The sequence below is a fragment of the Pecten maximus genome, chromosome 16 (assembly GCF_902652985.1).
Source record: "Pecten maximus chromosome 16, xPecMax1.1, whole genome shotgun sequence".
NCBI classification, from domain to species: Eukaryota; Metazoa; Mollusca; class Bivalvia; order Pectinida; family Pectinidae; genus Pecten; species Pecten maximus.
The window spans coordinates 31267023-31280534 of NC_047030.1; the positions used below are offsets into that span (position 1 = coordinate 31267023).

At 35.9% G+C, this 13512-nt stretch overlaps 1 protein-coding gene across 1 annotated transcript; it reads right to left on the reverse strand.

Moving 5' to 3' along the window:
• Nucleotides 1-7803: 7803 nt before the first annotated feature.
• Nucleotides 7804-10906, reverse strand: LOC117345291 (G-protein coupled receptor 157-like). Its single transcript, XM_033908350.1, has 3 exons — nucleotides 10212-10906; nucleotides 9332-9600; nucleotides 7804-8624 (listed from the first exon to the last, which is right to left on the reverse strand). The coding sequence occupies exons 1-3, from the start codon at nucleotides 10678-10680 to the stop codon at nucleotides 8259-8261; spliced, it is 1104 nt and encodes a 367-aa protein (XP_033764241.1). The 5' UTR covers nucleotides 10681-10906; the 3' UTR covers nucleotides 7804-8258.
• Between the last annotated feature and the right edge of the window lie 2606 nt (nucleotides 10907-13512).

The following is a 13512-nucleotide window of genomic DNA, read 5'->3' on the forward strand; positions in this document are numbered from 1 at the left end:
TTTTGTACTCGCATAATTAAAATAAAGACAGTTGACTTATGTTTTCATATGCACAGCTGTTAGTCTTTGGTGATTGTGATCAACAGTATGAACTATTGTTTATAGGTAAATAACACCATATTGTAACACAATTCCCAAACTCTGACAGTGTTGTGTTGATTTGACGGCGGACTCGGGTAAAATTAACAAGAGCTGTTGGAGAACAGCATAGCTCGTCTCGCAAATGTTTGTCAATAAATAATTAAAATATATTAATTGGAATGGTTTCGCAAATTGCATTAATAATATTTATATTGTTTACTTGATCAGATTATGTTTTGTGAATTCATGCATTTGGGAGACAAGCTATGCTGTTGTAGATTAAATGAAGATATTAAACACAAATGTAATTGCTTTTGGACATATTTCTTCAATTTTTGACAACATATCCTAATGAGAGTTGTCTCCCTTGAAAAATGTGACCGGTATAAATTGTCTATTGTGACGTTTTCATATTGTTTTATATTCAGTTTCACCCCAAGAAAGGATAGTGTAACTCCATAGGGACTCTTTTACCAAATATCAGCACCCTAGTACAATCATAAAGTAATGTGTTAAAAAGCTTTCAACATTTGCACGAAAATTAAAAAAAAAAAAGTTTTTTCCTCAAAAAAATATTTCAGTTTAACTCAGGAAAGGGATAGTTCAACCCCCAAAGGGAACCTAATACCATGTATAACTATGCCTTTCAACACTCACAATATAAAGTTAACACAAAGTCCAAAGATTTAAAAACAAAAACAAAAAAACACAGATTTAAAAAGAAAAAATCCAATTTTTACTCCAGGAAGGGATTGTCTTACTCCATAGGGACTCTATTTCCAAATATAAGCACCCTTGTAAAATTATATAGTGATGTATTAAAACCTTTCAACACTCGCACCAAAAACTTAACGCACAAATATTCTAAGTCCAAAAATTTGAAAAATTCTGGTTATTTCCCAAAAAAATCTTTTAGTTTAACTCCGGCAGGGGATAGTTTAACCCAAGAGGGAGTTTATTACCAACTATCAGCACCCTAGTACAATTATAAAGTGATTTATTAATACCTTTCAACACTCGCACCAAAAACTTAACGCAGAAATATTCCAAGTCCAAAAATTTGAAAATTCTGGGGTTTTTTTTTTTTTAAATCTTTTAGTTTAACTCTGGCAGGGGATAGTCTAACCCCAGAGGGACTCTATTGCCAATTATCAGCACCCTAGTACAATTATAAAGTGATGTATTAATACTTTTCAACACTCGCACCAAAAATTTTCAAAAATCTGTTTTTTTTCCAAAAAATCTTTTAGTTTAACTCCGGCAGGGGATAGTTTGATCCCCACAGGGACCATATTACCATAAATTACTATGCCTTTCAACACTTGCACCAAAAAGTTAACATTTGGAAAACCAACGCCGACGCCGACGCCGACGCCGACGCCGACGCGACGACATAAGCTCTCACTCTTCTTCGAAGAGACGAGCTAAAAATTGCCATCGTATGACCGTCGTCGTATTTGGCTACTGAAACAAACGAGGAACACTGATACTTAAACGCTACCATGATTTTGATTCAAAATCAACAAAACGATTTCAAAAATATCAAGCATATATATAATATATAACGCAATAAGCGATAGTGATATCGAATATTGAAATTAACATGATACATCATTGTATACGCGCTGGCCTATTCAATTTGGAAGGACACCGCAATGCAAGGTAATTTTACCTACGACGATGGCGTTGTATTTACACAACAGATGCCAATCACTACCAGTTGTGCTGTTGCCTTCCGAACACACGTAAAACGACTATGCATGTTTATGCCTTCCACGAATTTGTTACATACAAAGGTTTTGATTAATATTTATATGATTATTACCAATTATCAGTTATTTACGATATCAATTCTTTTGAATTTATGTAACATGTGTTTATCTACGGTAACGTCAGCAAAGTTATGGTTGAGCTAGTCAAAATAACTTACGTTATCTTTATAATACACTTACCGTCACCGAGGAGTGAAAGGTTTAAACAAAGAGAATATCAGGTAATTACCCTTTCCATTTATTTTGTTTAATTTATCCTTTTTTAGTCAATATCCAACATCGTACATTTCTTAGTAACTGATAATATCGTCTGCTTCGCCATATTGTTTACCTAACATTCGGATCTCTCGTAGTTTACCCATTGCGTGTTGGTAGAGGTCCGAGGTATATTACGCCACTGAGTTCTTATAATTTACCAATCAGAGCAAAGGGTGGGAGCCAGGCACTATCAAAGATGTGGCCCGCGTAGATTTTGAGCAGAGCGATTTATTCCTCTCAAGTGAAGACTCGATTCACACAGCATAATCTTCTATAGTACGAACGAATATCCATCGTTAAACATGGGACGTGATGAACTTGTTTTTTTTCATAATGCTCTTGATAAAAGACCAAATATGATAAATTTCACTACAATCCAATGTAAATAAACCATATTCTGTCCCCAATATTCTCCGATTCCCCTTTCAATTATCGTTATAGTATATAAAGTGTAAGAAATGACAATCTTATATTATCAGAGTCGGTAAGTAGTTAATTAAAACAAATAATTTGATTGAAAATCAACAAATATACAAACATATATATCCCACTTTTTTGACATCTAAAATCTAAAATCTAAAAAAAAAAAAAATGGATAAACAAACTTACCTATTTTTATATTTATTTCGATAAATGTCAATAAATTTTCGGACCGAAAATGTTTTCTTGAACGCAACGATAAAAACTTAATCTTGTACATCCGGAACATTCCATCTTTTGTACTATCATATCAATCCTCAGACATGTGTGTCGGTCGTCTGCACTAGTCTAGTAAGGTCAATATTTATATCTTAATACGGAATTTTGCTTAACTTCATCACATAGATTTGATAAGTTGATGATAATTTGTGAAGTTGATGATTTCATAATGAGAACAAGACAGAAACACAACACGGATAAGAATGTGCGGTTTTGACGTGAATAAAGTAATACTAATTACCGACAGGTACGAATGAGGAAACAGCATAACATGAAACGGCACTGGCATCTGTTGTCGACAAATTAGCAGCATATAAGTCCAAGACCGATTATAGACTAATATATAGAGAAAGGTCTGGAAGTCCTCCGTCCTCCAAAAATTGGTCAGTTTCATTCAAAGTGTCGTTCAAATTTTACCAGAAAAGATTTTTGCAATGGCGATAGTCTTAACTAGTGGGGTGACACCTAAAGGAGTGTCACAGAAAGAATGAAGTGTAGTGAGGGACGATAACTCTGGTTGAGCACGAAAGACAGATAAAAATAAATGCTGAAGATGATATAGAAATGTCCGTCTTGAGTTCAGAGGTTCCATGCACGAGTCCTGGTTTACATTAAAATAATTCAATGTCAATATTTCGACCAATAAGAAGCCTCAGCGTGGTTCTATGGCAAGAGAACCCGTGAGGTTGAATTTGCATCTAAAATTTTACCACCTGAATTCCCCCATGTGGTTCCTATGGCAATGAATCCCATGTGGTTGAATTCGAATTCCCCTATTTACCATTTTGCATCCAAATCCAATATCTAAACTTCGACCATTCAGAAGCCTTGATATGGCAATGATACCCATGCAATGGAATATGCAGTCCCCTAATACCCCTATATATCAAATACCAATTGTAATCGAAATCAAACAATATCTAAATTTGCACTAGTCAGAGGCAAGTAAGTCTGTGGCGGCCATCTTGGTAGACCGATCGGAAAATAAAGCGTCATGCAGTTGCACACCCCATAATCTTGAAGAACACCTGTGTCAAGTTTTTTTTAAGTGGGGGATTTAATAAAGTATTGGTTATCTTATAACACTGGTAACCCCCAAAACCTTTATTTCCCTTCCTTTAGCATTAATACCTTCATTTGCACTTAATTTGCTCATTTTCACTTAATACATTTGTATCCTCACTTGCACTTAATGTATTCGCGCGACATTTAAAACTCTCAATTACGTTTAGATATTAATACTGGCGCGAGGAAATTGAAGGTTTGGGGTTACCACTGTAACAATTTTCACAATTCTTCAGTTTTATGAGACAGCAATTGGCATCTATCCAAGCATACGTTGTAGTCATCCACTACTATAAGGAGACCCAGCCTCAAAACGATCCTGATTGCAATATATATACACGTGGTGATAAAACAAGCAAACAAACAAACCTAAGTTCATCTTAGTAACAGATGTACTCGCGGTATTCTAATCGCTAAATAGTGACATATACCATCAAAGGTAAAAAAAATGTCATGCATATCATATGATGTCAAAATCAAGGCTCCTAATGTGTTGTTCATACTGACAATAACTTCCACAAGTGTACACACAGCCTTAAACATCACTTCTGGTCTGAACATGATATTGGGACAGAGATCACAATTAACTTCGATATATTTTATGGAGATAGCTGTCAATATTCATCTATAACCAAAGTGTAGATTATTTACATCTGGGTCAGGGTTAGAGGTCAAATCTACATCCAAAAATGTGTTAACGACTGGTGCAACTCGATCGGCCAATCAGCCGGTGTTTTACCTGATTCAAGTCCCTGTGGAGAATATGTTTCTTTGGTTTTTAGGTGTTTTCCCGAGTAAATAACACATGAAACGGGTACTTTATATACCATACGAGGATAAATAGTGTGTTGAGATTTAGAAAATCACAAATACACACTGTTATTGAAAATAGAATGACGTAGGATTCTGGGTGTAAAAAGGCGGGAATTCTTCCCCAGTGCAGTGTAAATGTCTGGCTTACTGTCTTTCGATTATACGTACCCGTGTGCCCTTAGCGGAAACTGTTGCATCACGGACATGATGAACTTAATGTACCATATATGTCAAAACAAGATTAATCCTGTCTTTGGGATGGAGATATTTGTGAAAAATATGTAAAAAAAAAAAGAAAAAAAAAAAATGTGCCGAGAACTGTGTCGTTTGTATTTTCTCTGATATTGTAAAATTGTAAGAAATATAGGCAGTGACAGCAAAATACAACCAGCTCACCGAGCGCTACAAGTTCAATCAGACAAGCAGAACAGACGTAGTAACGTCACTCGTGACGTACGTCCGTACATGTAATAGACTCTCCGAAATGTGTGACCTCGCGGTACATAGTACCTATGTTTAAAACCCTATTGTGACCGTTCTCTGATAGATATAGAAAAACTAAAGATACAGTTTTCTTCGGAATTACATGTACTTGTGATGTGTGGAGTTTCAATAAGATGGCTTTATGCGTTAATTCTCTAGGCCGAGTTGTGCAGAAACCAGCAGTCAAAGTGTCGATTTTGGCGTGTTTGTACTCAAAATATCTCCATAACTAGATTATTCCTAGATATACGGGATATGCCTGGACATACATGTAGATCACACCGAGTCTTATAAGTGTGGAAAGTTTTATCAAAATGTATAGAGTCGCTTTTCAGTTAGCTCCAGAAAGTGGTCTGAATTAGCCGCATGTATTTTCCGTTCCGTCCTTCAATACACTACATTCCACACATTCTTGTTACGTAACACTCGTGACGTAACATCCGCCACCTCTCGATAAAATACGACCCTTTTTCAAAACCCTATTGTGGCCGTTCTATGAAAGATATAGAAAAACTAAAGATACGCTTTTCTTCAGAACTATCTCTTCTTGTTATGTTTGGAGTTTCAAATTTTTGGATTGAAACGCTGATTTTTAAGGACCGGTTAAACAGAAGCAACCGGTCAAAGTGACGATTTTGGCATGTTTGACCTAAAATATCTCATAAATACGAACTTCCACAGGGATACCAAATACATCCAGACCTAGATCGAGCCGAGTTTTACAATGGTTCAAAAGACCATCAAAATTGTATGTGCCATTTTTTCCGCTCCCAAATCGCTACAATAGCCGGCAAAATAGGCGAATTAGCTCATACTATCATTACGTTCCGTAAGGAACGATAACGAGTTATCGTCCCTTACTACACTTCATTCTTTATTAAAAGTTAAGATAATAACCTCTAATATGACACCAAGAAATCATACCTTAATAGTCTATTTCTTTCACACGCAGCTTCGAAACTCTGAGAAGTGAAGAATTTTCAAATGAAAATGTCTATTCGCTACACAGAAAACGTGACGGTCTACAATCACAGGGTTTGATGCTTATTTACTTGTCTAACGCTTCATTCCATCTCTCCTCTCGTGCTCCCCATGGTTGTTTTCTTCATCAACAGGTATCAGTGTCAAGTCGACAGCCATCTTGTCGACCTGTCGGTGCAGAAGACAACCATGGGGAGCACGACAAGGAGAAATCCATCACTTATTAGAGTTTCGAAGCTGTTTCGTTAGGGTTACTCGCCTACAGCGCTCGCATTATCTCTTTAATCTCTTGTGAGTTAAATCGAACGCTTTATAGTTGGTTAGATAGTTCGTCTAATAACGATCCAGGTCCAAATAATGTTTTCGATGGAAATAAACTAAGGTGATGTCCGTAGCTTGATGTTTTTTTTATGGATGTTAGGTTTATTCTGAAAGGAAATGATAAAATCTAGTTATATCATCATTATGTCCTATCTGTGGACGATGAAAGTATAACACTTTTGCGAACATTATCAAAAGTACATTATCCCATACAAATAAACCACAGTTTCAGAGAGTAAAACATTTCCCCATTGGACAGTTCACTTAAAGTAGGCGGGGCTTCAAGAACACCGACTTGTTGTGCACGTGTATCCGAATGTCTACAGGGGTTTTCCACGTAGGGATATTTCGAACTTGCAGCATTTGCTTAACGGTATCCGTGTGACTGTGTATACCTATGGTTGACTGGTTAATAGGAAGCTTCTTCATGGTTAGAAAAAAACAGCATGTTGTTCATTTGAAATAAGTTAGACCAGAATGACCACAACCTCGCTTCGTCTTGAATAGTTCGAGTACACCTTCGTGACTTTTTGTAAATAACACCTAGGCCCCGCGGGCCCCTGCTAGATGTGATCAAAGGGATTCGTGCCAAATTCGTATGGATGTGATTATTAGTTGAAACTACATATAAACACGTAACAGCCTCGACCACGAGGTAAACCGCAGTGGAACCTCTATAAACCGAACATGCATGGGCCATAGATATTTGTTCGGTTTACAGAGGGTTCGGTTTGGAGAAGTTGATCGAAATGGCCTTTGGAATTCCGGTGTTATTGGTCAAACGATGTTTTTTTTAAGAATGTACCCGATTACAAACCGGCACGTACTTACGTAGACAATTTGTTTTGTCTGAATAATATGAATATTATGAAAGTTATTCAATGTATATATTGCAGATTATATAAGAAATGCAAATGACAATATTATAACTGTAGTTTTAAACAGTATTTGTACATGTACAACTGCACTTTACGATCGACCTACATTTTAGTACATCCGGTGAGCATGAAGCGTCGTCATATTTTTTCCGATATCAGTAAAAAATACCATCCTTTCCCATACGGTACGACTAGTGTAGTTATATTCCTGTATTATATATTTATTTTGCATTGCTATAAGGGACATATATTTCTTCATATGGAATGACATACCAGTAATAAACTAATGTCAGTAGGGATTCACAATACTAAGTTAGGTAATGTGATGTAAACTTTATTCATTTTAAAACAGTTGCGAAACAAGTTATATTAACTTATAATAATCACGCTTGTTGGCCCGGATGGAAGTGCGCGAGGGGTCTTACTGTGGAAATCGGAGTACCCGGGGAAAACCCACGTGGTCGGGCAGATGACCCTATACCTTTTCACGTCTGATCGGGGAATCGAACCCCGGCCGTCTAGGTTAAAGGCAATTGTGTTACCACTGTGCCAGCCGACCACCCAAAGTTAGGTCGAAAACACTATTAATGATGTATGTCAATTTACAGTAAGTATACAGATTGGTAGTGTTAGGGTACACTACTTCTAATTAATGACCGACAAATCCTGCAAAATATATCTACGCTAGCAGGGATGGCATGTATATGAATTTGAGTAAGTAACGTGATATTTTAGTATATTATCTTGGTTTATTATAGTCGAATTGTGTTATCGCTGCTTTCATGTTAAACAATTCGAATATCACAACCCCCCCCCCCCCCCCCCCCCCCCCCCTTTTTTTTTTTTTTTTTTTTTTGTCCGTTTACATCGATTGAGTGACGATTGCGATCTGATCTCTGAAATCAACTTAAGTTGTTTGTTTCGTCCTTTGATGATTGTTAGTTTCAGATTGCTTTTTGCTTCTGCAAAACATTTTCCGTCTCAACTCTGTATCTTTAAGCACAAAAACACAACATGTAATGGTGGCCTGAAGACTATCCCCGAGGCTTTGAACAAAGATGAGGAAATATTTTTCAAAATGATCAAATCCTGAAATGTCGCCATCACTAGCTAACGCGTAAATATGCACACTGTATCTGATAGTTCCCCACATTTTGGCAAGATAAAAATAGATTCCGACCCAGACTAAGATAGAATTAACAGACGAAGCTTGATGCCTGGTGTTTGCAGATGAAATTCCAGACACAATTAGTCTTGTCCGTTCATTCGAAACCTGAAAAAAGAGAAATGTAATCATAGTGTTATCCCTGCTACAAATGATACCACATAGTCGCAAGGATGATATTCTCGCCATTTCGTTTTTGACAAGGTCGTGAATTTTTCATCCGTGAAATAAATTATAATTAAAGGTTAATATTCTCCGCGAAATCAATTACAGATAAAATTGTCTTTAGCTGTAAGATTCAGCCGCTTTCAATCATTCTATTAGATTTCTTTGACAATTTTATTATATCTTTCCAGTTGTGATATACTGTAACCACAATCACTTGATTTAGACAACGGGAGCAATAAAATATTAAATATCATCTCATAACAAAATCGCGAAGTTTTGATTCGCAAAAAAATTGTTTTGTTTTCAATAAAAATTGCGAAAATTTTTACCCGCAAACATTACCGGCTATACGGTATAATATTTTGAGGAAACGTTTTTAGGGTTTTTCAATCATAAAAATATCGAACGGATCGGATTAGTACTGTTAATCTGAAATCAAAATAGATTCTATTTTCGGTTACTATTTTAACAAAATAGAAGCTTAACATATCGCAGCAATGTGGGGGAATCAATGGTTATTTTCCAGTGCTGAAAGCAATCTGACACCAATGAAATTCAAATATCTTTTGTCATAACTAGGCCAATTATCATATGAAACACATACGTGTAGTAGGTTTGTGTTACAAATACTAAATCAAGAATCTTACGTTTACAGAAGACGAGAAGTCCTGTGACGTTATGATATCCGATGATCGACGTGAAAGTTGCTTCTTTCTGCAGCATCTTTGATACATGATGATGATGAACATGAAACAAGTACCCAAATATACCACCAGTTCCCAGCCTTGCTTACTGACCACCATCCAGATCCATCTCTCTCTGTTTGGTATGGATTCGTTGATCCAGCACCAGGAACCATATAGACTTCTAGACTCACCCAGTGCGTCCCGCCTCCATGCTACCAAGACAATGGTCACTGGATAAAAATGAAACATAGTGTTAGAATTGGAGGAATTCGTTTACTCAGATTGTTTAGGCAGTTCAAGTTCAATTTAGGGCTGCGTTGGCCGAGTGGTTAAGTTGTCCCGACACTTTATCACTAGCCCTCTACCTCTGGGTGGCGAGTTCGAAACTGGGGCAGTTGCCTGGTACTGACCGTAGGTCGGTGGTTTTTCTCCGGGTACTCCGGCATCCCTCTACCCCCAAAACAAGGCACGTCCTTAAATGACACTGGCTGTTAATAGGACGTTAAACAAAAACAAACAAACAAAGTCAATTTTTGAAATTATTCGATATTTCCGGAATTCATTGAAAACGTTCAACGAGAATAAAAACTCCAGATGGTAGGCGTCTTCTGCTTTTTCAAGGATAACCCAAAGTCAAATTTAGAAAAAGGAAACCGGGGTAGTGAAAATCGAACTATCAGAAATATCAAGGAGCATCGAAAAAGGTCAATCGGCGTATCGTAAAAGATGAAAGTTAACAATTAGGTTAAAGAACACAATGCAAATAACACCCCGTTTGCTGTCATTTTAGAACCGTGTAATCAAAATAATAAGACCGTTCTTGGTCATCAAAAATACTTACGTGGAATAACACAGGCAGAACCGTGGAACAATACTTTAGCACGCCGAGTATTCATGAAAACGTATTCAAACGCGATTATAAGGCAGATGTTGATCTCCACATATAAAGTGTAAATGTCAGCGACTATGTCAAAGTATGTACAAATCATACTCTGGATAATACAGAAATTCCCACTGTTTCCAAATGGTATATCCTTTTTGTAATGGAAAGCTCCGAGAACAACCCCGACACATGTCAGTCCGTTAGCTACAGTAAGGCAGACAATCAGAATATTCTGAGTACTCTTCTCCTGATATTTCAGAAAAGCAATCACAAAAACAATTGCTAAGATGATAGAAATCACACTTGCGGCAAACGTCATGACAAACACAATCATTGATAGATCCTCAAATTCGATATCACCGGTTCCATTTCTTAACGGCACTTCCAATACCGGGCTAGTAACGTCATAAAAAGATGACACAGCCATGGTCTGATTGAAGGTGGAATCGTTTGCCCAAAGAATGTGAGAGAGAAAGATTGTTCCTCATTAATCGAGGAAGAAATCACCCATGTCAATTAACAACACATTTATTGACATGATGTTTCTGTTGTTTAGTGTTGTTTCTGTTGCTGGATTTCCCGCATCATTCCTTTAACGTCACATTCGTCATGTAAATCATCCTCCTACAGTCAGCATCTAAAACACTCCTGTTCATCATATTATGATTAGTCAATATCATATCATTATCTCTATTGTTATCAGTAAATCACATGATGTATATGTATCTGTGCTGGAGAAGGTCAAATATGACGTGGTAAACGCGAGGTTTATGCACATAATGATGATAATAATAATAAAGAATAGCAAGAAAAGTCAGTTATTCCAACTGAATACCAAACGGGAACTAATGCTAAAGAGATTGGGGAATCAATGATATTGATGAATATTCATCGATATATCTGAATCTTAGTAAGTTTGATGTTATTGTTGTGAATGTGTCACCTCGTCCCGGAGTTTATGTTCGATCGTGCGTGACCACTATCGGTGAAGTCTACACCTGGTCAAGCTTGTACACGGACGTATTTACCGTGTCTTCTCACTTAGGCAACATTCTGAATTTTGTGGTATACAGGTAAGGTATTGTGTTGGCCAAGTGAGACTAGTGTGAAAGGTAGAACAATAGGAGATAATTACAGGTAGGGCTATAGACTGCTTCATAAAACTTCAAACTTTAATGAGGATATCATCGTGATCTATTTCTATTGAGTCATTTCTTATTTATTTCAATTTCAACAGATCAAAAGGTCCAGTTACAGAATTGATAACAAATTAATAAAATATATCATAAGATAAAACAAAATGCATAGTAAGAACAAATACCGTATATAAAGAGCATACACGTGTAAAATAGAATTGACGTCCTAAATATATATCATCTAGACAATAATGCTATGAACAGTAAAAACCTAATTCTAAAAACAAATCTCCATGTCCAACTTAAATCTTTCAAGTAATACGCTAAAAACCTGTCAGAAACATGTCCAAGGTATAGTTAATTTGGACACTACATTATCTTACATTCTACCATGTTTGCTATGCAACGCCAGTTTTGATTGGTTTAAAACCATGTATTATTTTCCAATAACCCACGCTCGTGCCAATAATACACGGTCGGGAGTCACGACTGTAACAATTTTATATATCTAATATTCACCCATTTTATAAAAGGTTACCACAGCCGAGTGGGCTAATGGGTTAGTCTTTCAATAAATTTTTATCACGACGCGAGTTCGAATCCTACGGAGGCCCCCCTTTTTTTTCTTTTTTTTTCTTTCTTTTTTTATCCTTTTTTTTATTTTCAAAATCAATGTTATATGATAGATGCTCTTGATCGTAGTACTGTATTACCTGTATATTTCATCAACAAATAATGCAATACTCAAGAAATAAATTACAAGGTTTTCTCGGGGGTTCTTTGCTGTTTTTCTATTAGAAAGAGGTCGATCTCAGAACTAAACAGTACATGGTAGAATAGAAATAATCAACTTTGACTCGTGTATTGATGCAGGATATACAACTCGGACTCGGATATTTTGCAATTTTAATTAATAACTCAGGCCTGCGGCCTTCGTTATTAATTCAATTGCAAAATATCCTCGTCCTCGTTGTATATCCTGCAATAATACACGAATCATCGTTAATTATTTCTTAATTAATCCGGCATTTACAGGGACACAACAGAGTTGAGCTGCTCATCCTTAAAAACCGATGTGGAACTAAAAAGTTAACTTCTTCTGTGAAATAACTACAAAGTTCAATAAAGCAGGCCATGTACAGATTTGAATAAACTTGTAAAATATATAAATTTACGTCTACATTCCAGACTAGGAAAATTGAATTGTGTACACATTTGCAAGTAAGATAGACCATTATAGTTTAATTTTGATTTAAACATGTAATGAAAAGTAAACATTTTGAGTGGGCCATACACCTAAGTCTTTAACATGTGTTTCCTTCTTAAGAGATTCATACGGCAAAAAGGAAAGTTTTGGAAAAACGTAAAACAGAGGGTAAATAATTTAAATTGTGTAGTTTCAGGCCTGACATTACATTGTGTATATAGACATTTTTGGTGTCATCTCACTAACATCACCTCATCAATGGTAGTTGGAATAACACAAACTTCTTCACAACAACATTGTTTTATTTCATTAAGAAACACACCCACTGCTATAGTTTGTTATAATTTTATAAGAACTGGTACGAACGGAATAGATTTATTTGGTTTCTTTTCGTAAATTTTTTTAATAAAATAAATAAATACGTACACACAGATTTATGTAACACCGATTAAAGACAATTGTACTTGTTAATACATTTATCATTAAAATTACAATTTAAACTTGAAATTAGATATGAAGCTAGGTTTCATAATATATCTCGATTAAATAAAATTGGGTATAGTTTAAGTATTTACCGCAAACATCTAAGATTTATTATAAGTAGCCTACATAAATTCATTTAAGACTTTATCACATAAGTCATATTCAACTTGTCATTTTCATATTTTCTTTCATGAAAAGTAATAACAGACTATAGCTGAAACTCACTCAGGTGTAAATTTTGACATGTTGGTCAGGTAATACAGGTAAATTTCAGAATGTTGGCTAAGTGAGAATGAACCGTATTTACGTACCTCACTCGCGTGATCGTAGACTTCTTCACCTGCCATTGTCAGCAATATATATATTGAGTATATAACATTGTTTATTCGGTCATCTTTCACAACATAATCATGGACTAGGTTGGTATATGTTA

Coding starts and splice junctions, on each gene's coding strand:
- LOC117345291 (XM_033908350.1), bottom strand. CDS start 10,680: ATGGCTGTGTCATCTTTTTATGACGTTACTAGCCCGGTATTGGAAGTG. Junction 9,601..10,211: donor TTCTGCCTGTGTTATTCCAC/GTAAGTATTTTT, acceptor ATTTTTATCCAG/TGACCATTGTCTTGGTAGCA. Junction 8,625..9,331: donor ACTTCTCGTCTTCTGTAAAC/GTAAGATTCTTG, acceptor CTCTTTTTTCAG/GTTTCGAATGAACGGACAAG.